The sequence below is a fragment of the Rhinolophus ferrumequinum genome, chromosome 6, assembly GCF_004115265.2.
Source record: "Rhinolophus ferrumequinum isolate MPI-CBG mRhiFer1 chromosome 6, mRhiFer1_v1.p, whole genome shotgun sequence".
Lineage (NCBI taxonomy): Eukaryota > Metazoa > Chordata > Mammalia > Chiroptera > Rhinolophidae > Rhinolophus > Rhinolophus ferrumequinum.
In genome coordinates, this window is record NC_046289.1 from 8,993,760 (window position 1) to 9,019,151 (window position 25,392).

Below are 25,392 nucleotides of genomic sequence, written 5' to 3' on the forward strand. Positions count from 1 at the left end.
CATGGCACAGAGTCCAGAAAAATGGGTGCTCTGGGGGGAGCTGTGCAGAGCTGTGTGCTGGGCCTCGGCAGGGAGGGAGGCCTGTCCATCCTCCTGGGTCCAGGTCAGACCTGAGTGCCCTTCCTGTGGGGAACTTGGGCTTCTAGTTAAGGCAGGGGTTTTACCTTCAAGGAAGGCCTTTGGAAGCTCTAATGAGTGCATTTAAGCTGAAGGCATTGTTTTGAGAAGGTGTGCATTTTGGGGGGAAAAGGTTCACAGCTTTTATCAGATTTTCCAAGGTATCAAAGAAAGGGGATTAAGAAAAAGAATCAAGTATTGAATTAATATCCCAAGGGGTTTTTTCTTATGTCTGGGTAACAACCATGCTTCATTGACCCAACTAGGAACCACTGAGGACATGGAAGAGATGTTTAGTTTTTTTTGAAATATTCTCTAGACTCACAAGTTTAGTTCTTGCTGGAAACTAAGATCCTGTCAGGCTGCTGTCAGCACCTAGGACACGGTATACAGGAGTGTAAGGTCAGTGATTGGGTCATTGTCATGTTGAAAACCCTTCATTGTCTCTCCAAAACCCTCAGGATGAACTCCAAGCTCTCCTTTCCCAACAGGCCGGCTATGGTCTGAATATTTGTGCCCCCCCCCTCCCACCCAACTCCAAATTCGAACACCCCCACCTCCAGGTGAGGGTGTTAGAAGGTGGGACCTTTGGGAGTTGCTTAGATCATGAGGGCAAAGCCTTCATGACTGAAGTTAATGCCCTTTTAAAGAGATCCCAGAGAGCTCTCCTGCCCCTTCTGCCATGTGAGGGACGACACAGCCAAAAGATGGCTATCCAGGAAGCAGGCTCTCACCAGACACCTAATTTGCCAGTGTCTTGATCTTTGACTTCCCAGCTTCCAGAACTGGGAGAAATAAACTTCTGTTGTTTATAAGCCACCCAATCTTGGCAATTTTTGTTATAGCAGCCGAATTGGACTAAGACACTGTTGTTACACGCTTTCCTCTGGGCAGGGCAGGGCAGGGAGAGGAGGGCAGGAGGGGAGGCCAGGGCTGGGGCAGTGACATGGCGGAGCCTGTGCCAGGCCCCTCAGGAAATAGCCAGGATATGTAGAGGCTGGAGTGGGGTGAGTGTGCCAGTGAGGCTCCAGCTTTGAAGTTAAGTGACTCCAAAAAGGTTGCCCTCCTGCCCTTCTCCTGACTCTGCTCAGGAACTGAGCCAACACCCACCCTGGCTGGGATCTTTGAGGTCATTTAGATCAACAACCAATTTAGACAGGGTAAGTGCAGGCCCCGAGAGGTCACCTGACCGGGGTCCCACGAGGAGTCAGCAGCTGGCCAGGGGCAGCCTCCTGGTCTTCCCGCTCCTGGAACCCAACAGCATGTGGCTCTGTGACCACATGGTCGGAAAGAGAAGAGAGCCTCCCCCACCCCACCTGCGAGCAAGAAGGACAGGATCTGGAAGGGGTTGTAACTCATTTTTATTTTTTATTTTCCTCTGTGTTTGGCACATTGTCACCCCGGGACTGGTCCTCACTGCGTCGGCTGGTCCCCACCAGGTCGTCTTCTCAGCAGTGGGAGTGATAGGGAGCTATAATACCAGGAGGGTCGCAAGGGCAGATCCAGCAGAGCCCAGGATGACATTGGTTGACAGGGAGAGTCCAGCCGCTCCTGGGGGAGAAGCAGAGGGTGAGTAGAGAGGGACAGCTCTGTGGGACAGAGCCATGGGGCCAGAGACCCCCAGGGCCTCTCCAGAGGGCCTGAGACCCTGAGACCCTCCCACCCCAGGACCCGCCTCTGTTTCCCCACACCCCAGGATCTGTTTTGGGAGGATTGCTACAGGCAGCTCCCCCGTGGGTGGCATAAACTCCAGGGAAGAAGACTGAGCCCCAGGTGGGGTGGAGACCCTCCAAGTAACCCCACCAACCCGCTTTGGGCAGAGTCTACCTGAACGCAGCACACCCCAGGCCAAGACTCCTTCCCTCCCTCAGAGAAACCGAGAGAGAACATGGAGGGTGAGAAAAGGCACAGAGAGACTGACGACCCCTGGGAGGAAGATCTGGGCTGGATCCTCTGAGACTCTTTCCTCGCCCTGCACAACAAGCCCCGGGACACTTACCCGCGGACTGCAGAGTAGCCACCAGGCTGCCGGCGGCAATCCCGCCCCCGTTGGCAATGGCTGCGACTGACATCATCTTGGCCGCTAGGGAGGAGGCTGCGATTCCGGCCCCAGTGAAGCCCATGGCGCCCAGCACCACGGGCGCAGCGCCCACGGCCACGGCTGTCAGGGGAGAGGTGCTGGGTCAAGGGGACAACTCAGGGGAATGGACCTCCCCCCGACATACAAACACAGTGGGTCAAGCTTGGGGGACTGTAGGGGGTTGAAGAGGGTGAGCTCTGAACCTGAGACGACTAGGCGTGGCTCGCGGTCACAGGACAAGGGGAGCACAACTTAGTGGGGAAAGCAAAGGCAAGGGCTGTGGGGTCGCTGGGGACAAGGCTCTGGCCCGGGTCTGGTCTGCAGCACGACCTTCCTTGGGAAAGTCCTGCGTCCTCTGGGTCTTTTCCTGCATCACTAAGACGCTGGAACTAGGGCGTGGCTTGCAAACGTCTTATCTTTGCTGAGGAAATCTTTAATGCAATCCATCGTACTTACCCAGGGGACTAGTGTAAGCAAGGAGTACATTCTGAGCTCTGCTCAAATCCCAACTCTGGAGCTCCATGCCATCACCACAGAGCAATCAGGAGCCACTAGACCCAGGCTCACGGTGCAGATGGCATCTCCTCAATATCTCCCTATGTTCCAACTCTGTGCATGTCTCAGCCTGTGTAACCCTCACGATAACCCTGAGTGGGCAACATTGGCCCATTTTTCAGGGGAGGAAATGGGAGCTCAGAGTTCAAAGACATGTCCGAGGTCACACAGCCAAGGCTCTGCAAAGAGGAGATTGGACCCCTGCCAGGGCTGTCTCCACACCAGAGTTTCCATGACACTCCTTGTTTCCAGTGCTCTCTTTCTTGTTTCCAGTTCCTTGCTTCCTGCTTGCCTCCACCATTCCATCTCCTTCCCTGCCATCTGTGTCAGGCCAGGGGCAAACCCGGGCCTGTACAAGGCCAGTTGCTCCCCAAGTCCCAGGGCCCAGGGGAAGATGAGGACTTGAGTCCCTTCCCTAAAGAGACTCACCTCCTCCGATCACAGCTGCAGTAGCCTTGGCTGCAAACCAAAAGAACATTCTGTGAGTGGATCCACACTGGCCTCTCCTCCCCTCCCTGAGCCAATGGCCCACCTATGGGGGAGGGGCTGCCCCAAGGCGGGAAACAGGAAGGAATGGCCGTGCCTGACACGCCCTAGGCCCCATCCTGTGGCTTCACTCTGAGAAGTGGGATTTCCCAAGAAGGAGGACCTCACGGCCCTGAGCTTGGTAAGGATTGCTGCAGAGGCAAAGGAACTGTCCTGAAGGGACGTGCATGCCCTGGCCTAGAGTTATCTGGAGACGGGGTTGGAGGTCCTTCTTCCCCAAAATTCAGTCATCATATGCAGGTTTCTGTTTTATCTGTCTGCTGATTGGTTGGTTGGTTGGGAGGTTGTGGGGAGATCAGAAGTTATCTTTTTCTTTCTCTCTGTGTTCCAAGCCAGGTTTGGTTAAACTGAAAACAAACAAAACCTTACAGGTGTGGGAGGAAGGCAAGCCACTGCAGCACCGCTTCTCAGTGAATGCGAGATCCTTGGTGAAGTAACTTAGGGCACAGTAGTTTGATTGGGGCAGGGAGAGGAGAACGGCATGGGGGTCATGCTCTCTGAGCCAGGACGTTAGTTTGTCTGAAAATAGGGTCAATGTTTGCTTAGTGGGGGATTGTATGACTTTCTCCTATAGTCCCGAAAAAACTCTGCAGACAGCAATGAATCCTCATGTAGAGAGAATGTGTTTCATTTGCATGACTTGGCTGAAGTCAGGCAAGGACTATTGAATGCCTGAAGGGGTGTTTGAGGCTCAAGGCCAGTTACCGCCAATTGGGGAAGCAGTCAAGGCCTCAGCAGGGAATTCCAGTAGGTAGGAGATATCCAGTGTCCCCAGCAAGGATCCCATGTTAGACACAGCTGAGCCCAGGGCAGCACTGGATGGCACTGAGCAAAGGTCAGAGGTCGGGCAGTGGTCAGAGGCCCGGTTCTCTTCCCCCATTCCACACTATGCTACCTGTGCTGGTGGAGGTTGGAGGACCCCTGGGTGTCCACCCAAAGGAAAGAAGGCTCAATGGTGGTGTATGCACATACAATCACTTTGAAGCAGGTGGAAGCAAGGATTAGGTGCTTACCTAGCAACACTGATGAATCTCAAAAACATAGTTCTTTGTGCAGAAAAGAAATCGCAATAGAATGAGATATACAACACACTATTCTGTATGTAAATCAAAACACATGCAAACAAAAAACCCCATTTTGCAAAAATTTATATGACAAACAGATACCCATTAAACATATTAGAAAGGCTGACTCTGAGGGAGGGAGAATGGGGACAAAAGGAAAGATAAACAGCAATAATAAATAAAACTGGAACGGGGACTCGCATGAACTAACAAAGAAAATGGGCCCAAACTGACGATTTTTGTTCAACACTCTGGATCTGAGATCCAATGTTACAAACTGCTAGGAAAGGCTGGTTGTGTTACCGGGAACAACAACCGTCCTCGCTTCTCGTCTTCTTGAAAGAAAGAATTGGGTCAAGAGACAGGAGTCAAGCAGGCAGTAGACAGCAAAGTTTATTTGCAAAGCAAGTACGCTCCGAGCACGGAGTGGGTTGACCTGAGGGTGGGTAGCACCCTGGCCTTATATCCCATAGATTGGGGATCTTCCTCCTCCCGTTTTCCTGTTTCTCTCCTCATTCTGCACGTCTTCTCATTCCAGTGTGCTTGCACTAGCCCATGTCTCTCTTCTGTCTACTCGCATCAGTGGTTTCGTAACGGGATTTTGATGACGCCACTGGGTTACCTGGGACTCTGGCTCCTAGTTCCTCCTCCTCCTGTTCTTATCTACCTTTCTTCCTACTCTATCAGTTGGATCCATAGGTAAAAACAAAGGAGGTGAATTCTGGTGGTGAATCCAGGGGAAATGAGAGCCAGGAGAGCAGGACCCAGCCTCAGGTCCCCTCAGGCTGGGTGGGAGGAGACCCGGGCCCAGTGGGGATGGGGCCCAGACCCTATTAGCCCCTGGCCAGGTCCAGCTTCCCTCTGGCCCTTGTCATATAAGGGTGTGGGGACAGAGTCAGGAGTGCAGTTTCCAGGCTCTTGGCCTCACGTGGAAAGGTGCTCACTCGGGTAGTAAATGGCCATCAACTGTGATTGGATGGCCATCAGCTGTGGCTAGTTGGCCGTCAGCTGTAACCAGTGAGCCATTGGCCACTAATATAACGGCCGTAGCTACGCTAGCAGCAAGAAGATGGTGGCTGGCAAGTGCGGATTGCAGTTAGCAAGATTGTTGAAAGTCAAGTGGAGTCGGTCGGTTGGCAAGCAGAAAAGCGGACAGCAGGTCGCACGTTGTGTGAATCCAGCCTCCACTGAGACTATAGTGGAGAAAAGAACAGACCTCCTCACAGGACACATGGCACAGCGAGCAGGGTCTCCCTCATGAGAAAGTGTCATGCGGGGCAGCCTGCAGCGAGTCAGGTGGGGTCTCTGGTCCCGCTTCCCACATAAGAATGCAGGACATGGTGAGGCCAAAAAGGAACACCCACAGAGCCATAGATAGGGGAGTCACACCACTATATTCTCGCTGGAGGCTGGGTTGGAGACACAGGAAGCAGGAGCCACACGATCCGCAACCCTCACTCCACCGCTTGCAGGCTCAGCCACCATCTTCTTGCTAGGCCCCATTTACTACTAGCATAACCACAGCAGTTATATTAGTGGCCAGTGGCTCACTGGTTACAGCTGACGGCCAACTAGCCACAGCTGATGGCCATTTACTACCTGAGCCAGCACCTTTTAGCGTGAGGCCGAGAGCCTGGAAACTGCACTCCTGGCTCTGTCCCCACACTACGGGTGACGCTGTTTTTTCTATTTTGAGATGGAAATCTCTAGTGTAATTTGATTTAGCAGTGTAGTTTAGCTTGCAACTTTTTTAAAGATTTTTTTTCTTTGCTTTGCTTCCCTTTCCTCCTACCAAACCTTAATGACTCCGTTTACTATGCACGTCATATATATTATGCACGTTATATATTTACTATGCAGGTCAGCTTCAGCATGTTTACTCCAGACCAGTTTCAATGACTGTTTACTCCTGGCCAAGACCCCCCCACCTTGTCCTTTGTTCTGCCTCTTCTTATAGGTTCTGCCTATAAAGCCTTTCGGCCATGCTGGGAGTCTGCCATTCTCCCAGAATGCTGGCATTCTGAATACACCTGCTTTTCTTTCCACCAACCTCTCCTCTCGAGTTTTGGCTTTCGTGGACCTTTAACATGGTAATACTCAGAGAGAGCCAGGGCAGACACTCAAGGGGAGGACGAGGCAGTGGAGAGAAGCTGCAGGTGATGCCACCCTCTCCCTCCCCACAGGTCCCTGAGAAGGACTCTGCACCTTCCCTCCTCAACCACCGTCTCATTCTCTACCAGCCCTCCCAGGAACACTCACCCACAGGCACAGACGACAGTCCAGTCAGGACACTGCCAGAGACCGCCGCGCTAGCGCTGGCCACGCTCACTGCTGAAATTATCTTGGTGACGCTAGAGGCTAAGATGGCTTCCATGGTGCACAGAGTAACACTCACTCAACAAAGACAAATCTGTAGGAAGAGTAGAGCTTTGTTGGGTGAGGCGACACCAGAACTGGGGGAACAGAGAGGCTCCTCTGAGCTGGTGCAGGCAGCAGGTCTGGGAAGGGTCCAGGTGTGGGTGTTGGGGTTATGAAAGGACTTGTGTCAACAGATGTGGGCTGCTTCCTTCCTTCTGAAAACGCCCGCACCAACTCCTTAGATATTTCAGGAACTTTCTTAAATCTCCATGGAACAATTTAAAAGAACCAATTGTGTTTTTAAGGCCTATACCATGACCAGGTTGCTCTGGGTTCCTGCTCTTACACAATCTCCTCATAACACAATGAGAAAGATGAGATTACTATCCTCATTTTATAAATTAGGCAACACTGTGTGGCACAGTGGCCGTGAGTGATTCACCCAGGGTTGCAAGGCTTTGTGTGTCAAAGTGCGACCCAACCCAGATCCAGCTGCTTCCAAAGCTTGGGCGTGGAAGGGCTCCAATGTGGTTCGTCCTAGACCTCTTCCCCTTGCCTATCTCACCCCACCCAGGCATGGACAAGGCTCACTGTCCCAGAGTCCCAGAGCCTAGGGATGTCCCTTTGGACCCAGGACTAACTTATCTGATGGCAGCCCTGCCCCCATGAGAAACAAAAGGACATTCTGCTACTAGATCCAGAAGGGTCTCCCCTCCACTCCCTGAGGTTGGGGGCCACTGGAAGGAGCAGCGCCTGCCAACCCCTCCAAGTCTTACCTGGAGAAGAGAATTTTCTGCAGATGTGGAACTGACCCTGGGGGCTTGAGTTTTAAAGATTCCGGAAACAAGGCTCTGGAGGTTTTGAGCAGCTCCACCCCAGGACAGTAAGCAACCAATGAGATAGGTTTCATTTTATAGGAAAATGAAACTATGTACAACCAATTGTGTTCATTTCCCAGTTAAGGAAAAAAATCTAGTTAGAGATGGGATTTGGCCAGTGTGGACTAATATGAGATGAGGCCATTTAAGTAGGAGATGGGGCCTGTTCTCTGCATAATAAAGAGCATAAGAATCTGATCAGTTATATAACAAAAGGATAAATATTAATTCCTAATGGAGACAAGAAAGTGGTTTGCAGAATAACATTAATCCTTGCAATAGCCAGGCGTTCAGAGATTCAAAAAAATCTATACTGAAGGTCCACCGTGCCAGACAGATCTAGGAACTGCGTTAGAGCAGGGAGCACACAAGGCCACACTACGTGTCCTCATGGAGTTTACAAGCGAGTGGGGGAGATAAAATAAATAACTGAACATATAGCATGTGATTTGAAGGAGTACTAAAGCAAAAGGAGGTGCAAGAGTGAGCCAGGCAGAATTATGGGGGGAAGTTGTTCCAGGTAGAAGGAACAGAGATGGCGAAGAGCCCAAGCGTCAGAGGAAGAGGGAGGAGGCCAGTGTGGCTACAGCAGGTGACCAAGGGAGGGGGGAGCTGATGTCAGAGGTTAACGGGGTGCCAGACCATGTGACGTCTCACAAGCAAGCGGAGGACTTGACCTTGTGCTTAAAGGACGCGAGCTCAGAAGCCCCCGCTGGGCCTTGACGCAGAGAGACGACACAATCAGGTTTACGACGACTGATGCCTTGAGAGTAGATGGAATAGAAATTTCTCTAATTTAAATTTAATTCGTATGGCTCGCATGACAAACATGTTATTTTTGTTCGTTTAAGCTACATTCTGAGGGCGAGCTGTAGCCTTGTTCAGGAATCCACACACCCAGCTACTTTCAACACCCTAACAATGTTTTCGGTGGGGGAATCCATCTGATTCTGTAGGAGGTGGAGGGGGTGGGGTGGGGTTCACAAAGGCCCTGAGGCTTAAATCACTTCTGGATGGAATGACACCTGACCAGGATGTGGGCATGGTTTTTATCCAGCAAGTCTACAAAATTCCAATAGTAAATTCAAATTCTAAAGCTTCTACCAGTTCTCCTCCCAGCTTAGTCTCAGATGATCACCTCTTATTTCATCAAAAAGTTAGATGCAATCAGAAAAGAATTCTTGTCCCAATGGCAACCCCACCAGCCCCTAGCATCTGGGTCCACAGACTCTGCCTTCCCTCCATCGCTTTGGGTGAACTAACCCAACTTCTAGGATTCTACCCCCTCTTCCTTCCCAGACTTTGATCTTGCTACTGTCCACCCTCTTTCCTGAATTCCCGAGAATGTAGAACTGAGCTTGGCTGTGTTCCTGGAGGTTCTGGCTCGGTGTTTAACGCAGGTCCACCCAGAAAGAAGCACAGCCCCTGCAGGCAGCAAATGAGATAGGTTTTGTTTTTCCAGGAAACCGAAACTACAGATGTTTTCCTCCTCTCTTTCCAGTTAGGAGGAAAAAAATCTAGTTATAATAGAAATCAGTTTTCTAACCACTTTCTGACGTCAGGCTCTCACCAAGTGCCACTCAATTTCTCTGCTGCCATTACAGCATATTGATGTTTACTTTTTTTTTTTTTTTTTGGCAGATTGATGACTGAGTCATGTCCACCTGCTCTCCACACTTATTGGCCCATGACTCAGCTCAAGAACTCAAATGTTACAGACACGAGGAACACAAGCTGAGAATCCCTTCCCCACAGGTAACTACTCTCCAGGACTTCTGGTTGATTGTTCCCATGCATGGTGTTTTACTTTTACTAGAAATGAATGCTAAATGCAGAACTCCCCTGGCATTCATTGAATGTTCATTGGTATTTCATCTGAGGTTCAAAGACAGTACAATGATATGCCAAGAACCTTCACTTACTAACCTTTGCCCAGAGGGTATGCTAAGAAACTGTAAAGCTGGTTTCAAAAGAAGTAGAGGAATTAATTAGGGACTTGAGATTGGAGAGGAAAGAAAGAGGGAGAGAGAATGTGAAAGAATTGGTGGGCTGTGCTTTCCCCCACGAGCCATGGGGGAGAGGAGAAGGGCTCTGCCCACCTGGGACCTCAGTGGGACCCCCTTGGAAAGCTTGACATGAGTCCCTTGGAATTTGAGGGAAGTAAGGGAGCTGTCTGAGTTGGGCCTACAAAGTCTAAAGGCAGGAAACTGAGGCTTGCAGGCCTCCTGGGGGCAGCAGGGCGAGGAGAACGCTCTGGGGGTCAGCTGCCCCTTTAGAGCTCGCAACGGTGTTTCCCGTGGGCCAGATGTGGCACCAGGCCAGTAGAGTTGAACTGGTCACCAGCACCGAGGGAACCCGGAAAGGGTGTATTTCTGGAGAGCAGGGACCAGAACAGAATTGGAGGTCTCCAGCCAGGAGAGGCTCTTCTTGTCAAGGACCCTGCAGGTGAGTGAACCCTGCCGATAGCAGTAAACTGTAGCCCTCAAAGAAAAAGTTAGCAGTTTGAGTGTTGCCACCAGAGGGCGCCAAAGACAGACTGTAAGAGCATCAGTGGTGCGTCTGGTCTAGACTCTTGCTCTGGGGTTGCGTACATTATTTTAATCCTCACAACAACCACATACAAAGGTACTATTATCCTCATTTTACAGATAAGTCATGCAGGGGGTTCTCTGCCGATACCCACTTCACCACTCTGCTATTTACCTGTGTTCTCTGGACGCTTTCTCTTTCCCTGACACCCCTTCTACCCCGCTACATCCATTGCCTCTTCCTTATGGGGTCTCCACACCTACACAGGCACCCTCTTGACTGCCTCATTTTGACACAGCTCAAGCCCCATTGCCTTCCCCAGCTCCCACGCAAACCTCAGAAACGCAGCTTCCTCAGGCCCCCCAGCTCCAATAATCCTACGACTCCTGTTCATTGTGGACCCACAGCTCTAGATGGGATTCTACCAGGCGGGCAACAGACATTGGTCTCAAAGACCTCATACCCCTCCCCCCTGGGGCTCTAAGAGAGGAACCAAGGAAAGCCAAAGCACCCTCCAGCCCCCCTGTAAAAGCTGCACAAGGACAGTCTGTCCTGTTAATCCACGTGTCACAGCACTTAGAGCTGGAGTGAACACTCAACAAGTATTTGTTCAATGGATTCCTTTCACAGCATTTTTCCCAGCAAATTCCAATCCCTCCCTCACGCAGGCCAGGTGCTAGGGGCCGGTCATCACAGGATTGTGACACTCTCTTCCAACAAACCCAAGGGGCATGACCAGCAGCTCTCTTTGGAAGTGGGGTCCTTGTCCCCCACCGTTCTCAGCGTTGAAGTTTAAGTTGAGATTTCTCCAAAATTGGAAATATTTTTTAACATCCAGCTACACAAGTAAAATAGTAAAATGGGCAAAAGGCTCAATAAAATGTGGTGTATTATAACCATGGAACACTAAGCAGTAGTTTTTTAAAACTGAAAAAGGTTTATAGAATAGAAAAAAGGCCAGCTGCAGAACAGTATGTATGAGGGAAAACAAAACGACATCAGTAACAGGCACAAGATAGCACTACATTAAATGTTTCCCATGGAGCTTTCATCTGTCAACAGAACTATCACTTTAAAAGGGCCTGGACAGCTGAACCACTGCACCGTACACCTGAAACTAATATAAAATACTATTGAATGTCAACTATAATTAAATACTGGAGACCCTCTCTGGACCCTGGGCTCGTCCAGGCCTTGAGCACTCTCTCCTCCCAATCTCCAATCAGCCCAGAAGACTGAAACCAAACATTACAGCTCATCCTAGGCCAAAGTGATGGGTTCAGGGGTGAATAGATGACTCCTTTTAAGATATTAACAGGAACATTTACCAGAGGTATTTGGGAAAGAAGTTTCCTTGCCCTTCAACAGGAAGTTCACGGGAAAATGCTCGTTTGGGCAAGACATGAATAAAAAAGCAGGTAGCCTCCAGTACCTGCTAACAGCCACCTTTGGCAGCCAGTGCATCAAGCTGATACCTCAGGAAGCAGAGGAGGTGTCCTGAGCGGGACGCGTGGCTATCAAAGTAGCAGTCTCACATACGTATGTGTCTTACCACAATATCAGACTTTATTAGAATAAAGCCATGGACCTAGTCCTACCGACTCAGTTTATCACGGGTGTTAACCAAGGCTCCATCCAAAGGACAGCCTCCAATAGTCGACATAGTTTCACACAAGAGGGTCATACATGTTTGCAAGCAATAGGGTTAGTCAAGGCGAACAGAGTCTTACGAGAAAGAAGGATGAGAGAATCCGGTGTTCAGCAAGAGTCCCCACAGCCGGCCGTGCGTAGCTTCGGGCGTCAGGGCGGGCTGGTCAGATGGTCAGGAGGCAGGGCTTCAAGTGCTCCGTCTGGGATGAGTGCAGGTGCGGCTGTCAGCTCATCAGTTGCAGCCTGAGCGATGAGCCGTCAGAGGTCAGACTTTATGCGCAAGACGGTGCAGTGCACCCATCAGCAGTTTGATAAAGCCATGCAGATGGTCACACTCCACCCTGCGTCGGGAATTATCTGGTTAGGGCGTTCACTGAGTACGCCTTTCACGGGATGCAAACTGGGTTCACTGGGTACGCCTTTCACTGGCATGGCTGTCTCTTTGTGACTGACACAGCTATCAGAATTATTAGAGTCCATTTTGTGTTCATAATTATATAAAGGAGGGATAGAACAAAACAGGTCCTTGTACTAGTGTGGAGATGCTGAATCAAACCTTGTCTGAAGCCTCCTTATCTTTGCTCATTTCAGTTCTATAAGCCAATGAAGTCCCTTGAACTCCGAGCCAGTTGTAATCAAGTTTCTATTACTTATAATTATATAATAAATAAAACAGCACCTCCTCCAGGAAGCTTTCCCAGATAGCTACAATTAGAATTAACCTCTATGCTTATCTTCTGTCCTCCATGCCATTTAGCTTGATCCTCTCAATATAGTGCACACATTGTGTTGTTATCAATTAGCTATTGATGAGTAACAAACAACTGCAAATTTAGTTACTTAAAAAAAATTTAAATCATAATTCAGTGGGTCAGCAACTTAGGCAGGTGGTTCTTTTGGTCTCAGCTGGGCTCCCTTATATATCCAGTCAGCTGTGGGCTGGCTTTTCAGATCTTAGCTGGGCTGCTTCACATGTCTGGGGCCTTGTCTGGAATAAATGGGCTGACCGCATTTGAGGGTGGGTGTGTGTGTTTTACTGTCCTCCAACAGGCTAGCCCAGATTCAAAGGGAGGGCAAAGAAACTCCACTCTTGGGGAGAGGAGCTGTACGGATGTATTGAAAGGACAGAGGTGCAGAATGCAGTCATTTCTGTAACTGATAACATGGATCTTAACATGGTTAGCTGTGTGCTGGCCTGCCTGCCCTACCCCCATCATTGCACACCGTGGGCAGGGAGGAACCCCTCTGACCCACTGTAGCCCGGGGCCCAGGATAGAGCCCTTGAGGCCCACTGGGACTGTACAAGTGAGCTGCGGCAGCACCCGAGAGCGAGCCTCGTGGGGGAAGGCCGGTAAAGGAAGCACAGATGTGAAGGCCGGAGTGGGGACCTGTGGTGAAGCCCTGGAGCCAATAGTTTGTGGCCTGAGACTCCAATCTAAAGTGGAAAAGGCCTTCCAGAAGCTGGGTGTGGATTATCTGCGTGGCAGGCAGGTGGCAGGTGCCAGGTCAGTGTGCACAGAACCCCCGACAGAAGGTTGACACACAGTGGGCCTCCGGAAGTGAGGGGTCTGCATTGGCTTGCCTCAGGAATCCTACCAGGGAGGTATGGATGAAAAGGGGTTCTGTGGAGGGTAACTTCACAGAGTGACCTGATCATACATTCCTAACCGCGCAGGTCACGGTAGGTAGTCACGCCCCAGGCATATAACTTTTAGTGAAAGGTTTATTTTTGCCTTAAGCAAGCCCTGTCCATTGTTTGTGTATAAGGACCTGGCCCACGGGCAGATAAGCTGGCAGTCAGTGTGTCCCGGTCCCATGGGAATACTGCTTATCAGCCAGTTCTGTACGCTGGCCGCCGTCGAGGTCTCCTGGCTTCTTGGGACGCTGCGCACAGGGGAGCAGGCCTGCAGGGCCTGCCAGATGCTTTCTCCCACAAAACGCTCTGTTTCGTTGTATCTATATAATCCATATAATCATGCTTCTTCTCTGCCTGGGTGCGGATCACTACCCCTCGGCCAGCCGCCACCACTCTCCCTGGTCAGTAAGCCTCAACAAACCTACGTCTTGCACTCAGCCAGCTGGTGTGTGTTCTTTGGGCTTGCAGCTTTTTGGGCACAAATCTCGGAACAACTCAAGCTTAGTCCAAACACCGTGCAACTACGTTAACAAACTTCTGAAATAACCACCCTCCAAAGAGCAAACGATCTTGTTACCAATCCTGTAGTCCGGTCCCCGCTTTGCTTCCTCCCATCTCCATGTCGTCTTCCTTACGTTCTCTCCTTCATTCCAAAGGCACAACAGCTGCAAAACTGATATTCCCTGGAGCATTTCTGATCTTGCTCCCTGGCATAGGTCATCAGTTTGGCCCCGATACACTCTTGTAAGAATTCTCTACGGGTTTGGATGTTTCTTACGTAGACAGGAAGGAGGCCGAGCTATCATCCTTGCAGGCTCTGGTCACTCCCTCCTGGGGGGGCTGAGGACCCTGGGCCCTGGGCTGTGGACATATAGGGACAGAGCTCTCCATTGACCCAGAGAGCCCCAGGCGCCCCAGGCCAGGGAGACACAGTGCTGCTGCACTTCTAGAGTCATGATACAGCCAGACCCTGAGTTTTGGATAGAGAGGGGTGGGTCAGCAATGCCTGAGGATAGAGCTTGGTAGCTGAGGGTCAAAGGCTCAGTGACCCGAGCCAAGCCGTCCGTTACACCAGCCCTGACTGAGATTTTCGAAGACACTTGGTCCAAGTCCCCATCCGAAGAGCAGCAAACAGGCTCACAGGGAGACGTGACCTCCTCAGGGTCCCGCGTGACAGGACTGGGAACACACCTGGGTCCAGTCACGGGGATACCCCCTGCTCCTCCCTCTGGAGTTCCCGCTCCCTCCCCCTGCCCACCCACTAGAACACAGTGCCGCCACTAGGGGAAGGCCACAGTATCTCATCTTTATTTCTCATCCTTCTCTGAACAATTTGGGGAGGCAGGGGGCTTGTCATTTGGGGGACTGTCATTCTGAGGCCCTGGAGAGTCACCTCCAACGTGGGGGCCCCCCTCTGCTTCAGTACTGGGTCCAGGGGGAGGAGAGGAAGAGGTTGCTTTTGATCCCAGCCAGCCTCCAAAAGAAAACCCAGTCAAGCCCAGGAGGATGTTGGATGACAAGGAGAGTCCAGCCGCTCCTGAGGGAGAAGAGAAGGTGGGGGCACAAGGGGACAGCCAACCTCGGCAGCTCCTGGCAAGGGTGTGGGGTCACAGACCCCAGCGACCCTCAGGAGGTCGGTGGCCCCACTCTACTTCCTAAAACCCTAGGATCTCTGCTTTGGGAAGGGGCCGCCCAGAGACGAGAGAGGAACTCTGGTGGTGAATCCACCAGTGACAGACAGGGCAGACCCTGTGAGAAATGGCAGGCTGCCTCAGCTTCCACAGGATGAGGCGGGGGCCCAGAGCGAGGAGGGGACCTGCCCAGGTTTTATTGGGTTGACTGGGAATGCAGACCGCCTGGTCTCACCTCTGGACCCACCACCCCCGCTCCCAACCAGAAGAGGGGACAGTGAGGGAGGGGCTGAGGACGACAGAAATGGAGGGAGAGGACAGACCCTCCCTCAGGCTTAGCCTCTGGGCTGAGTCTGGTCCTAGCCCTGGTGACCCCCGCCCCCTCCTGCCCAGGACACTTACCCGCGGACTGCAGAGTAGCCACCAGGCTGCCGGCAGCAACCCCGCCCCCGTTGGCAACGGCGGCGGCTGACATCATCTTGGCCGCTAGGGAGGAGGCTGCGATTCCGGCCCCAGTGAAGCCCATGGCGCCCAGCACCACGGGCGCAGCGCCCACGGCCACGGCTGGGGGGAAAAGGAGCTTGAGGTTGGCCCCATGGGAGGGACTCCCCTAGATCTCCCTGACATCATCCCGGGGAGGAACTGGGGGTCTGCTTTGCTCTTGTGCGAGTCCCAGGGCAGGGACAGGGGCCTGATCTAAAGAAGGCCGTAACTGTGGACACGAGTGAGGAGCCAGGCTCCCAGGACACCTGGGTCCCAGGCCTGTTCGGGCCTGTTTTCTGTGCACCTGGGAAGCTCACCGTCCTCCCTCAGCCTCAGGTGCCCTTGTGTAAAATAAATTAAGTTGAAACGACCAGTTGTCTTTAAGCTTCCCCTTTTGGCAGGGAAAACAGTCTCTCCAAGCACAGGGTGGACAGAAGGTAACATGAGAGCTGCTCTTTTGAAGAGGAGATGGGGTTCTGTAATGGCTTTGCTTTGGGCCCTGCACCCTAAGGTTCATCTCAAGCACTCCGCTTCTGTCCCCTGCCCACTCCACTCCCACCCACCCACATCTTGGGGCGCGAGGGAATTCTGGGCTTGGTCAAGGCCCGCTGCTCTCAGAGGCCCAGGGCAGATGGGGGCTTGAGCTCCTTCCCAGAGAGACTCACCTCCTGTGGTCACGCCTGCAGCAACTATGGCTAGAGACAAAAAGAACGTGTGTGAGCACACCGCACTGGCCCTGTTACCCACTGCTACCCACAGTGGGAAGGGTGCTCTGGAGCTGGGATCAGAGGAGAGAGTGGCCCCTGCCTGCTTTTCCAAAGCAGTCTGGTTTACTGAGCACGCAGAGGTGGATGGAGAATATCCAGAGCTCTGTGACATGCCACATGGGGAAGCACACCACCTTGAAAAGGCTCCACGCTGCTCTTTGGAGCCAATACATTTGATGTTATGTTCTCGAAAAAAAAAAAAATTTAAAAAAGCAAGAAAAACATGCTGTTTTTCTTTGCAATGGAATTAATCAAATCGTCTGTTCTCTCCCTCTTTCAGGCAGAAGAGGTTGGCGCGCAAGCCCGCTATCCGCCAGGGCTCACCCTACGTGTCACCTTCTGCAGGGAGCACCAATCCCACCATCTGAGGTCACCCTGCCTCCTCGGCGTGCCCTGCCTTGTGGCGGGAGCCCCTTGCAGCACTGGGCGGAGGACACCAGAACCGGACTGAATTGCTCCGAGTTCCTGGGGCTGGCAGGGACATCTGATGGGGGCAGGGAGGGACTGCAGTGTTTGGGCAACTGAGACCAGGAGCTCTGGAGATCTCAGGGCCTGCAGGAGTCAGCTCCGCCGGCTCCCACAAAAAGCCATCTTGGTCCCAGTCAAGGGAGAGAAGGTGTGAAACCAGCGTCCGGCCTCCAGAGCATGCCCAGTCATTTCTCGAAGATAGCAGCTCCTGGCTCATCATCACCTCTCTACTCCTCCTGACCTGCCTTGTTGAGTTCAGTTTCAGCAGAGATGGTATTTCCAACAAACTGGGCCTTCACTCCCTCACTTCCAAAAATCTGGTCTCTATATCCCACATGGTCATACCCTAGGCCCCTGCACCCACTACGGCAACGACTAGCCACATCTGGCTATTCAAACCTTAGTCAATTAAAATTAAGTACAATTAAAAACTCCGCTCCTGAGTCTCACTAGCCACATCTCCAGGGCTCACCCATCACATGTGGCTAGTGGCCACCACACTGGATGGCACAGAAAATGTGCTCAACGCTGCAGAACGTTCTCATGGACCGTGGTGCCCTAGACCTTGTTACTGACAAAAACTGTCCCCTCCCTTTTATCACCATCCAGCGCCCCCCGGAAACCCCCACCTCCTCCCTTTACAGATTCGGACTCTAACACAGCCGTGAACAACTCTTCAGTCATATTGGCATTTTCAATATCTGTATTAGTTTTCTATGGCTGCTGAAACCAATGACTACCAGCTGGGTGTATATTCTCTCATATTCTAGTTCTGGAGGCCGGAAGTCCAAACTCAAGGTATTGGCAGGGCCGTGCCCTCTGAAGGCTCTAGGGGAGGGTCCTTCTTTCCCTCTTCCTAGTTTCTGGGGGCTGCGGCACCCCAGTGTCTGTCTCCAGCCTCACATGGCCTTCTCCCTGTGTGTCTCCTCTTCTTCTAAGGACACCAGTCATTTTAGATTAAGGGCTCACCCTACTCCCATGTGACCTCATCTCAATTTACATCTTAATTACATCTACAGTCACATGCACAAGTACTAGGGATTTGGACTGAAACCTATCTCTTTGGGGGGACACAGTATAACCCACAACACTGTCCCTCCTTCCTCCCAAGTCCTCCCTGCCCTCCAGGCCCATGTGGATTCCACACCCACTCATCACAAGTGCCCTTTGCAGACCCTTCAACTCTCTCCCTCTTCCTGTCTTGGGCTCAACCCCTCTCTCTTTACTCCCCAACTCTCTGAGTATCCAGAATTCCCAACTTCTCCCAGATTTTCAAACCTACTGCACCTCCCCACTCTTGCTTCACCAACTTCCTATTTCGCTATAAAAATGAAGGCAGCAGAAGAGAGCTTGCCTATGGTCCCTCCACCCCTGCTCTCTCACTCCCCCTGCCCTCCTGCTTCTGTGCTGCACAGTGCCTGCTGCTGGCCACTGTGCACGGGGCCTACCTGCTCTCTCCAACTCCTTCCTGCAGGGCTCCCCCCTCGCTTCTGCACCATTACCGTCGCCCTCTGTCTTAGACCATTCCCAAGAGGATCCAGCCAGACTCCACCGTCCCACACCGGGAAAACAAAGGCAGCCCCTCCCCCTGTGCCTTGTCTTCCTCCAGTCGCCATCTCACGTTGATCCATTCCTTATGGCAAGGCTCCTTGCAATAGTTTTCTACATTGAGGGAGAGGCAGTATGGCACTGCGGTTAGGCACCCGATATACAAGGGAGAAGACCATGTGAAAATGGAGACAGGCTGGAGTGATGCAGCCACAAACCATGGAACATCAAGGATTTCTGGCAGCCACCAGAAGCTGGAAGAGGCATGGGATAGGTTCTCCCCTTGAGCCTTCAGAAGAAACATGGCCCTGTGGACACCTTGATTTTGGATTTCTAGACTCCAGAACTGTGGGAGAATAAATTTCTATTGTTTTAAGCTGCCCAGTTTGTTTACAGCTGGCCTCTGGAACACTTTCCTCACCTGGCCTTCAGGAAATTACCCTTTCTCACTTCCGTTCCTGCCACACTTGCCTCTCCTTCTCGGTCTCCTTTCATCTCCTCTCCCTGATCTCTGATGAACGCTGACATGTCTGGGGTTCAGTCCTCAGACCCCTTCTCTGCTTTAGGTCCATTCCTTGGGTAACTTCACCCAACCACGTGGCTTTCAGGACCATCTGTATTCTGACGACTTGCAAATTGATACGTCCAGCCCAGACCTACTCAGCATGTCCACTGAGGTATCTGAGAAGCACCTCAAACATAACATGTCAAAAGCTGGACTATTATTTCCCTCCCAAAGCTGTTCCTCCAACGGCCATCCAGGCTCAGTGAAACACAGTCCCATTCTTTCAGCAGCTCCGGACAAGCAGCCAGGAGTCGATTTTTCCTAGTTACCCTCTCTCCACACCAATCTATCAGCAAATCCTACTGTATCACCTTCAAAAATATCCAGTCTGACCATTCTTTATACCTCTGCCTCTGCCATGATGGGCCAAGCCACCCACATCTCTCCCAAGGATTACTGCAATAATCCCCTGCCTCTGCTCTGGCTCCTGAGTTTCCATTCAGCCCGGAGCTGTTCTCTCAGCAGCCAAAACCTAGAAGTCATCCTACACTCCTCTCATTTTATCTCACTCCACATCCAGTCTGTTAGCAATTCCTGCTGATTTCACCTTTCATACGTGTCCAGAATCTGATCACTCCTAATGCCTGCACCATTGCCACCCTAGTCAATTCACCTCTTCCCGTCCACAATCAGGGACATGGACCCCACACAGCATGAGACGTATCTTGTTGGCTGCTGGGGTACAGGGAGCAGCTATGGTGTTGAAACCCCTGCACGCTCCCTGTGGCCCACAAACACCCACCTCTTTAACGAGGATGAGGGGGCTGGCTTCTGCTTTTCTCCTCAAGCTCACTGCTATGCTTCTGTCCTAGGAAACGAATAGAAGCCATTCCCTGCCCTTTGGGATGCCAAATCCAGGCAGATTTCCAGGACTCTTTTCTGCCACAGAATCTCCCACAAGGTAAGGCCGTTCTCCGTCTCCTCTGCTGGATTTTGAACTAAGGTCAAGGGCCAAGCCTCAGTCACTGCTGCCTACCCCAGTGGCAGGCACAGGCCTCTGAGCAAGAAGGTGCTGATTATTTCAGAAAAAGAAGTATGGATCAAGAGTATACCTCTGTGCATTAAGGGACCTGCTATGGTCTGAAATTTTGTGTTCTCAAAATGAGTATGTTGACATCTAATGCCCAAGATGATGGAGTTAGAAGTAGGGCCTCTGGGAGGTGAGTAGCTCATGAGGACACAGCCCTCATGATAGGGATTAGTGCTCTTATAAAAGAGGCTCCAGAGAGGCCCCCTCATTCCTTCCACCACGTGAGGTTCCAGAGCAAAGATGCCTATTAGAAAACAGGCTCTTTCACCAGACACTAATCTGCCTGTATCTTGATCGTAGCCTTTCCACCCTCCAGAACTGTGAAAACTAAATTTCTGCTGTTTATTAGCCACCAGTGTATGGCACTTTGTTATAGCAGCCCAAACGGACTAGGAGAGGAGACAATCAACAGAGCGCAAAGGCAAGCTACAGAATGGGAGAAAACATTTGCAAATCATATGTCTGATAAGGGTTATTAATCACAATATATAACAAATTCCTACCACAAAATACTCAAATAACTCAATTTAAAAATGGGCAAAGAGACCAAAGAATAAAGAAAAAAAACAAACAAAAACCCAGAAAACAACAAATAAAAAAAAGAAAGAAAAATGGGCAAAGAATTCAAATAGACATTTCTCCAAAGAAGATATAGAAATGGCCAATAAACATGAAAAGACGCTCAAAAGCCCTAATCATTAGGGAAAAACAAATCAAAATCACAATGAGGTATCATTTCATGCACATTAGTACGGATACTATAAAAAAAAAAACAGATAATAACAAGTGTTGGCTAGGATGTGGAAAAACCGGAACTCTTATGCACTGATGGTAGGAATACAAAATGATGCAGCAGCATGGAAAACAGTACAGCAGTTTCTCAAAAAATTAAAAATAGAATACTATATATCCGGCAAACCCACTTCTGGATATATTCCTAAAGGAATTGAAAGCAGGGTCTTAAAGCGATACCTACACCCCCGTTCACAGCAGCATTATTCATAATAGCCAAGAGGTGGAAGCAAATCAAGGGTCCAAAGACGGATGAACGGATAAACAAGATGTGGTATCCACATACAATGGACTATTATTCAGTCTTAAAGAGGAAGGAAATTCTGAACCTTGGAGACATTGTGCTAAGTGAAATAAACCAGTCACAAAAAGATACATGCTGTAAGATTCCGTAGAAAAAAAGGGATTCCGTGGAAAAAAATCTCATGCGGTGACCTGATCACACATTCCTAACTGGGCAGGTCATGGTGGGTAGTCACACCCAGGCCTATAACTTTTTAGTAAAAGGCTTATTTTTGTCTTAAGCAAGCGCTGTTCATTGTTTCTATGCATCTCGGTTAACAGACCTTTGAAATAACCACCCTCCAGAGATCTTGTCAACTACCCTGTAATCCAATCCCCGCCTTGCTATCTCCCACCTCCATGTAATTGTCCTTATGGCCCTTCCTTAATCTCAAATGTATAAAAGAAGCTGCAAAACTTATTCTCTAGAGCAGGGATGTCAAACTTTTTTCAACGTTTTTTACCAAGGGCGGTAAAATACACAAACAGCTTGAGGTGAAGTACGTATTGCCTCACCTGGTTTATTTAAGCAAACTCAATATATTTTTGGAATTTGCTGGGGGCCAATTAAAAATGGATTGCGGGCTGCAGTTGGCCCGCGGGCCGCAGTTTGGACACCCCTGCTCTAGAGCATTTGAGATTTTGCTCCCTAGCATATGTCGTCGGTTTGACTCAAACAAACTCTTATAAAAAGTCTCTACAGGTTTGGACGTTTCTTATGTCAACACCACTTATAAGAGGTCCCCAGTGGAGTCAAATTCATAGAGACAGAAAGTAGAATGGCGGTTGCCAGGGGCTGGGTGGGGGAGGACGGAATGGAGAGGTCTTGTTTAATGTGTAGAGTTCGTTTCTGTGAGATGAAGAGTTCTGGAGGTTGGTCGCACAATAAGGCAAATATACCTCCTAACACTACAGGACTGTACACTTCTAAGTGGTCAAGTTGGTAAATGTTATTTTGTCACAATTAAAAAAAAAATAGAGTGCACCTTTTCCTGCCCCGTTCCTGGGCTGGCCCCACCCTAGAGACGAGACTGCTCCGTAAGGGCTTATCATCAGAGTAAATGAGCAACCAGGCCCTGGGGCATCAAGGAGGAACAGGACTGGAGAAACGAAACTCACTCAGGCCTTGGGTGCTGTGGGCCAACAGGTCAGGGCAGTGACAGGGAACTTGAACGGGCAAAGAGCGGGGCCTGAGCATGAGCCTGCTAGCTGCCCAGGAGCCTAAGGCCAGTGTGACTGGGCTCTGTACCACTTAATTGATGTGACCTGGCACTGGGGGACCTCGGAGAGTGACATACCCCTATCCCTGCACTTTGGAACAAACCGATCAAGGCCCAGAGAGGGCTCATGACTGGTTCTGGGTTACCCAGCAAGTCAGCAGCAGAGCCAGGGCCTGAAGTGTAGTCCCTCTGACTCTAGAGCTTCATGTACGTCATCTCCCGTGTACACCGCGCCCCTCTTCTGACAATGTGGGTGTAGTAGAGGGTCCATCGGGGACTGGTACGTGAATGCTGACAACTTAGAAGACTGAGCTGAGCAGTGAGGGTGAGGTGACGTCTGGTGGACTGGTGCCCAGGGACCAGTTACCTGCAGTGCGGGAGAAATTCCTGCCTCCATCTTTGGGTGGTGGGTCTGTGGAGTCAGAGCCATGTCCATCTGGCCCCGGAGGGGGCCCCTGTGGTGGCCTCCCAGGAGTAGAACCAGCAGAGGATGACTGGGGGGATTCATCTTCCTCTGGAAAAGAAGCGGGGTGGGGGCACAGAGAGGGGGCGGGTAGCTGTGAGACCAGAGGTCGAGGCCCCCGGGCCCCGAGGAGGGCAGAGGCCCAGAGGCCCCACAAAGCACCTTCTGACATTTCCTGATGCTCGCGAGAACTCCGATGTGGGAATGGGACATCAGTGACAGCAGTGCTGAGGTAATAGGAACATTTGGAGATGAACCCAGGTACAAAACAGAGAGAGGGAGACCTGACCACCAACTGAGAGCGGGCAGGTCCCTCACTTCACCAAGGGGTAGGCTGAGGCCCAAGATGGAAGAGACTTCCTCAGATACAATGCACCTTAGTAGCAGCTCCAGGCTAGAACCCAGACCTCCTCTGCCTAGGGCCATGGCCCCCAGGCCCTGGGCCACCTTACCTTCCAGAGCTTCCCTGAGAGCACTCACCATCTGACTGAAACTCCTGCAGGAGGGCATCAGCAGCAAGTCCTTCATTCTCTATGGCTTTAGCTGACATCTCAGAGGCAGTGTGAGCACACTAGGTACACAGCCTAGAGTTACCACTATTTTTCCCAGAAAGGGTGTGTGAAAACCAGAAGAGCTGTGCCTGATTTGTGATGGATTGTGGTATGGATGGGGACACCTCTCCATTGCCCTGAGCCCTGGCCCCTCTGTCCTATAGCAGTCTGTGGGCCACTCCCAGCACCCCCCCCCCCAAATCTGCACAGACTGCAGCTTTTTCAGTTAAGGACTTTGGCTCCCTGATCTCCAGGATTCTATTCATCTCTAATATGTCACCTCTGTCCCCTGACTATTGCCCCATACCCAGCCTAAGTCTTAGGGCTTGACAAAATCCTGGGTTGGGACAAGCCCGGTTGCTCCCAAAGTCGCGGGGTAAATGTGGGCTCAAACCCCTTCCCAGCACACTCACCTCTAGTCACAGTGACAGCAGCTCTGAATGGCAGCAAAGAGGGATGCTATGAGTGGAGTCCTGGTGCTCCCTCCCTTCCCCATTTCCCGGGCCCCTGCCTACCTTGAGGTAATTGCAGTTTTGGAAATCCTGTGTGTAGTATGGCTCCTGATGACTCCAGCAGGCATATATAGTTCCACCCTGGATGACGTCCCACCCACGTGGCAAATGAGACAAATGAATCATTCTTAATCTAGGCTGGTAGACCTAACCTTTGCCTTGCAAATGTGAGGATTGGGGGAGTGTGGGCTGGTCTACAGGATAATCTAATCTCAACACATCCCAATGCACCATATATAATACTCAGTTTCTCTAATCCTCTAATGGTGGCCGCCTGGTTTGCATGGCAACAGGAGAAAGCTTGGGTTAAGTCAGAGGAGATGTCCACACAAACCAAGGCATATTTAGAACCCTCACCCACAGGGAGAGAGCTAATATAATCAATTTGCTAATTTTGCATTGGTTGGGAATTCTGGTGGATGGCCGCAGACTCCTTTGGTAGTTGCCTTGGGAGTTGTTTAGAACACAGAGGACGTGCTGCTACTGCATTAACCAAGTCACTGTATTTCAAGGGCAATCTGGCAACCCTGGCAATGTGCCCCCCACCCAGGCAATGCAATGGCCACTCTATATATTCAATGTGCTATATTTACTGAAGGGTTAGTTGCTAGCGCTCGTCTCTGAGCTAGGGCATCAGCTTCCTGATTGCCAGGCAGTGTCAGTGCTTTATGAGCCAAGACATGGAAAACAGTAAGGACCCAAATGTCTTTCCACGTATCGTGATCCCACAAAGGCTTATTCATAGTCATCTATCCCTCTGTTTCCCATTGTCCAAGCCACAGGGTTAATCCCTTTAGAACAGCCCAACTGTCAGTGCAAAAGGTTAATGAATGACCAGGGCTCCCCCTCCAAGGTGTGTAACTGGCCCAGAGGAGACAGGAACATTTAACCTGCCATGAGGGGGGTCATGCGGCCCTTCCTTCTCACTCTCCCATTGAGGACTGCTCCGTTCCCGTTATCAGATTTCTTCAGGCACCACTTGGGCACAGGCTCTATGCTACCCAGACTCTTGGGGACACACTGTCAAGTTGCCCCAAGAAATGTGTTAAGCTCTGTCCCATGGTGGCTCCAAGCTGGTGGGGAGGCTCACTAGATCTGCACTTGGTGAATTCCCCCATTGTCCTTTAGGACTTTCCAAGGTCACCAAGCAGTCTATGAGAAAGGTTCCCCAGATGGTCCCGCGACACCCACATGAAAAGGTGATTATCTATTGTAAAGCTAATTTCTCTGCATGTAACAAAGCAGCCAGTTTAGCTTGGTGATTAAAGCCTGGGCTTTAAAGTCAGGCGGACCTACCCTAACCATCATTGAGCAATAGGAGAGGCATGAAAAAATTGCGGAAAATGGCACCTCCAACATAGGCTGGTTGGGTTGTAAATTAAATGCTGAAATTTTGCAAGGCCCCAGGCATACAGTAGGTTTAACACGTCGACAGTCACTGCACTAAAACTAGACCAAGAACACAAGAATGCTTACGTTTCCGTGCGTGAACTAGCGTAGAGCCCTTCTGGATGTAGCACAGAGCCTTCCCCCTGCTGCGTAATCCAGGGAGGGCCATCGCCGGCGAAGCCAGATTTACTGCCCCCAGGGCGGTGCACTACCGCACTGCACAAGTCCGCGGTCGAGCGGCAGCGAATCAGGTGGCGGCGTCTAGAGTGGGGGCGGGA

At 51.0% G+C, this 25,392-nt stretch overlaps 2 protein-coding genes across 7 annotated transcripts; both read right to left on the reverse strand.

Moving 5' to 3' along the window:
• Positions 1–1,456: 1,456 nt before the first annotated feature.
• Positions 1,457–12,544, reverse strand: IFI27 (interferon alpha inducible protein 27). 3 transcript variants are annotated; one of them, XM_033107912.1, is made up of 4 exons: positions 11,858–12,544; positions 6,622–6,772; positions 2,117–2,278; positions 1,457–1,668 (listed from the first exon to the last, which is right to left on the reverse strand). In XM_033107912.1, exons 2-4 carry the CDS (start codon positions 6,734–6,736, stop codon positions 1,589–1,591), a joined length of 357 nt encoding a protein of 118 aa, XP_032963803.1. In that variant the 5' UTR covers positions 6,737–6,772; positions 11,858–12,544; the 3' UTR covers positions 1,457–1,588. The 3 variants fall into 3 exon arrangements, with proteins under 3 accessions (XP_032963803.1, XP_032963802.1, XP_032963804.1); XM_033107911.1 differs by lacking the exon at positions 11,858–12,544 and adding an exon at positions 7,497–7,646; XM_033107913.1 differs by lacking the exons at positions 6,622–6,772; positions 11,858–12,544 and adding an exon at positions 3,182–4,370.
• A 264-nt stretch (positions 12,545–12,808) lies between these two features.
• Positions 12,809–25,355, reverse strand: LOC117023332 (interferon alpha-inducible protein 27-like protein 2). 4 transcript variants are annotated; one of them, XM_033107908.1, is made up of 7 exons: positions 25,202–25,219; positions 23,729–23,806; positions 23,143–23,233; positions 22,567–22,713; positions 16,193–16,222; positions 15,447–15,608; positions 12,809–14,950 (listed from the first exon to the last, which is right to left on the reverse strand). In XM_033107908.1, exons 3-7 carry the CDS (start codon positions 23,210–23,212, stop codon positions 14,721–14,723), a joined length of 639 nt encoding a protein of 212 aa, XP_032963799.1. In that variant the 5' UTR covers positions 23,213–23,233; positions 23,729–23,806; positions 25,202–25,219; the 3' UTR covers positions 12,809–14,720. The 4 variants fall into 4 exon arrangements, with proteins under 4 accessions (XP_032963799.1, XP_032963800.1, XP_032963796.1 ...); XM_033107909.1 differs by lacking the exon at positions 25,202–25,219 and adding an exon at positions 23,627–23,649 and having other exon boundaries at positions 23,729–23,766; XM_033107905.1 differs by lacking the exon at positions 23,143–23,233 and having other exon boundaries at positions 25,202–25,351.
• Between the last annotated feature and the right edge of the window lie 37 nt (positions 25,356–25,392).

Excerpts from the sequence above, each read along its gene's own strand:
- IFI27 (XM_033107912.1), bottom strand. The coding sequence starts at position 6,736 with ATGGAAGCCATCTTAGCCTCTAGCGTCACCAAGATAATTTCAGCAGTG. Across the intron at positions 2,279-6,621 it reads ACTGTCGTCTGTGCCTGTGG|CCGTGGCCGTGGGCGCTGCG; the intron begins GTGAGTGTTCCT and ends CTCCCCTGACAG. Across the intron at positions 1,669-2,116 it reads GGCTACTCTGCAGTCCGCGG|GAGCGGCTGGACTCTCCCTG; the intron begins GTAAGTGTCCCG and ends CTTCTCCCCCAG.
- LOC117023332 (XM_033107905.1), bottom strand. The coding sequence starts at position 25,283 with ATGGCCCTCCCTGGATTACGCAGCAGGGGGAAGGCTCTGTGCTACATC. Across the intron at positions 15,609-16,192 it reads TGCAGGCGTGACCACAGGAG|CCGTGGCCGTGGGCGCTGCG; the intron begins GTGAGTCTCTCT and ends TTTTCCCCCCAG. Across the intron at positions 14,951-15,446 it reads GGCTACTCTGCAGTCCGCGG|GAGCGGCTGGACTCTCCTTG; the intron begins GTAAGTGTCCTG and ends CTTCTCCCTCAG.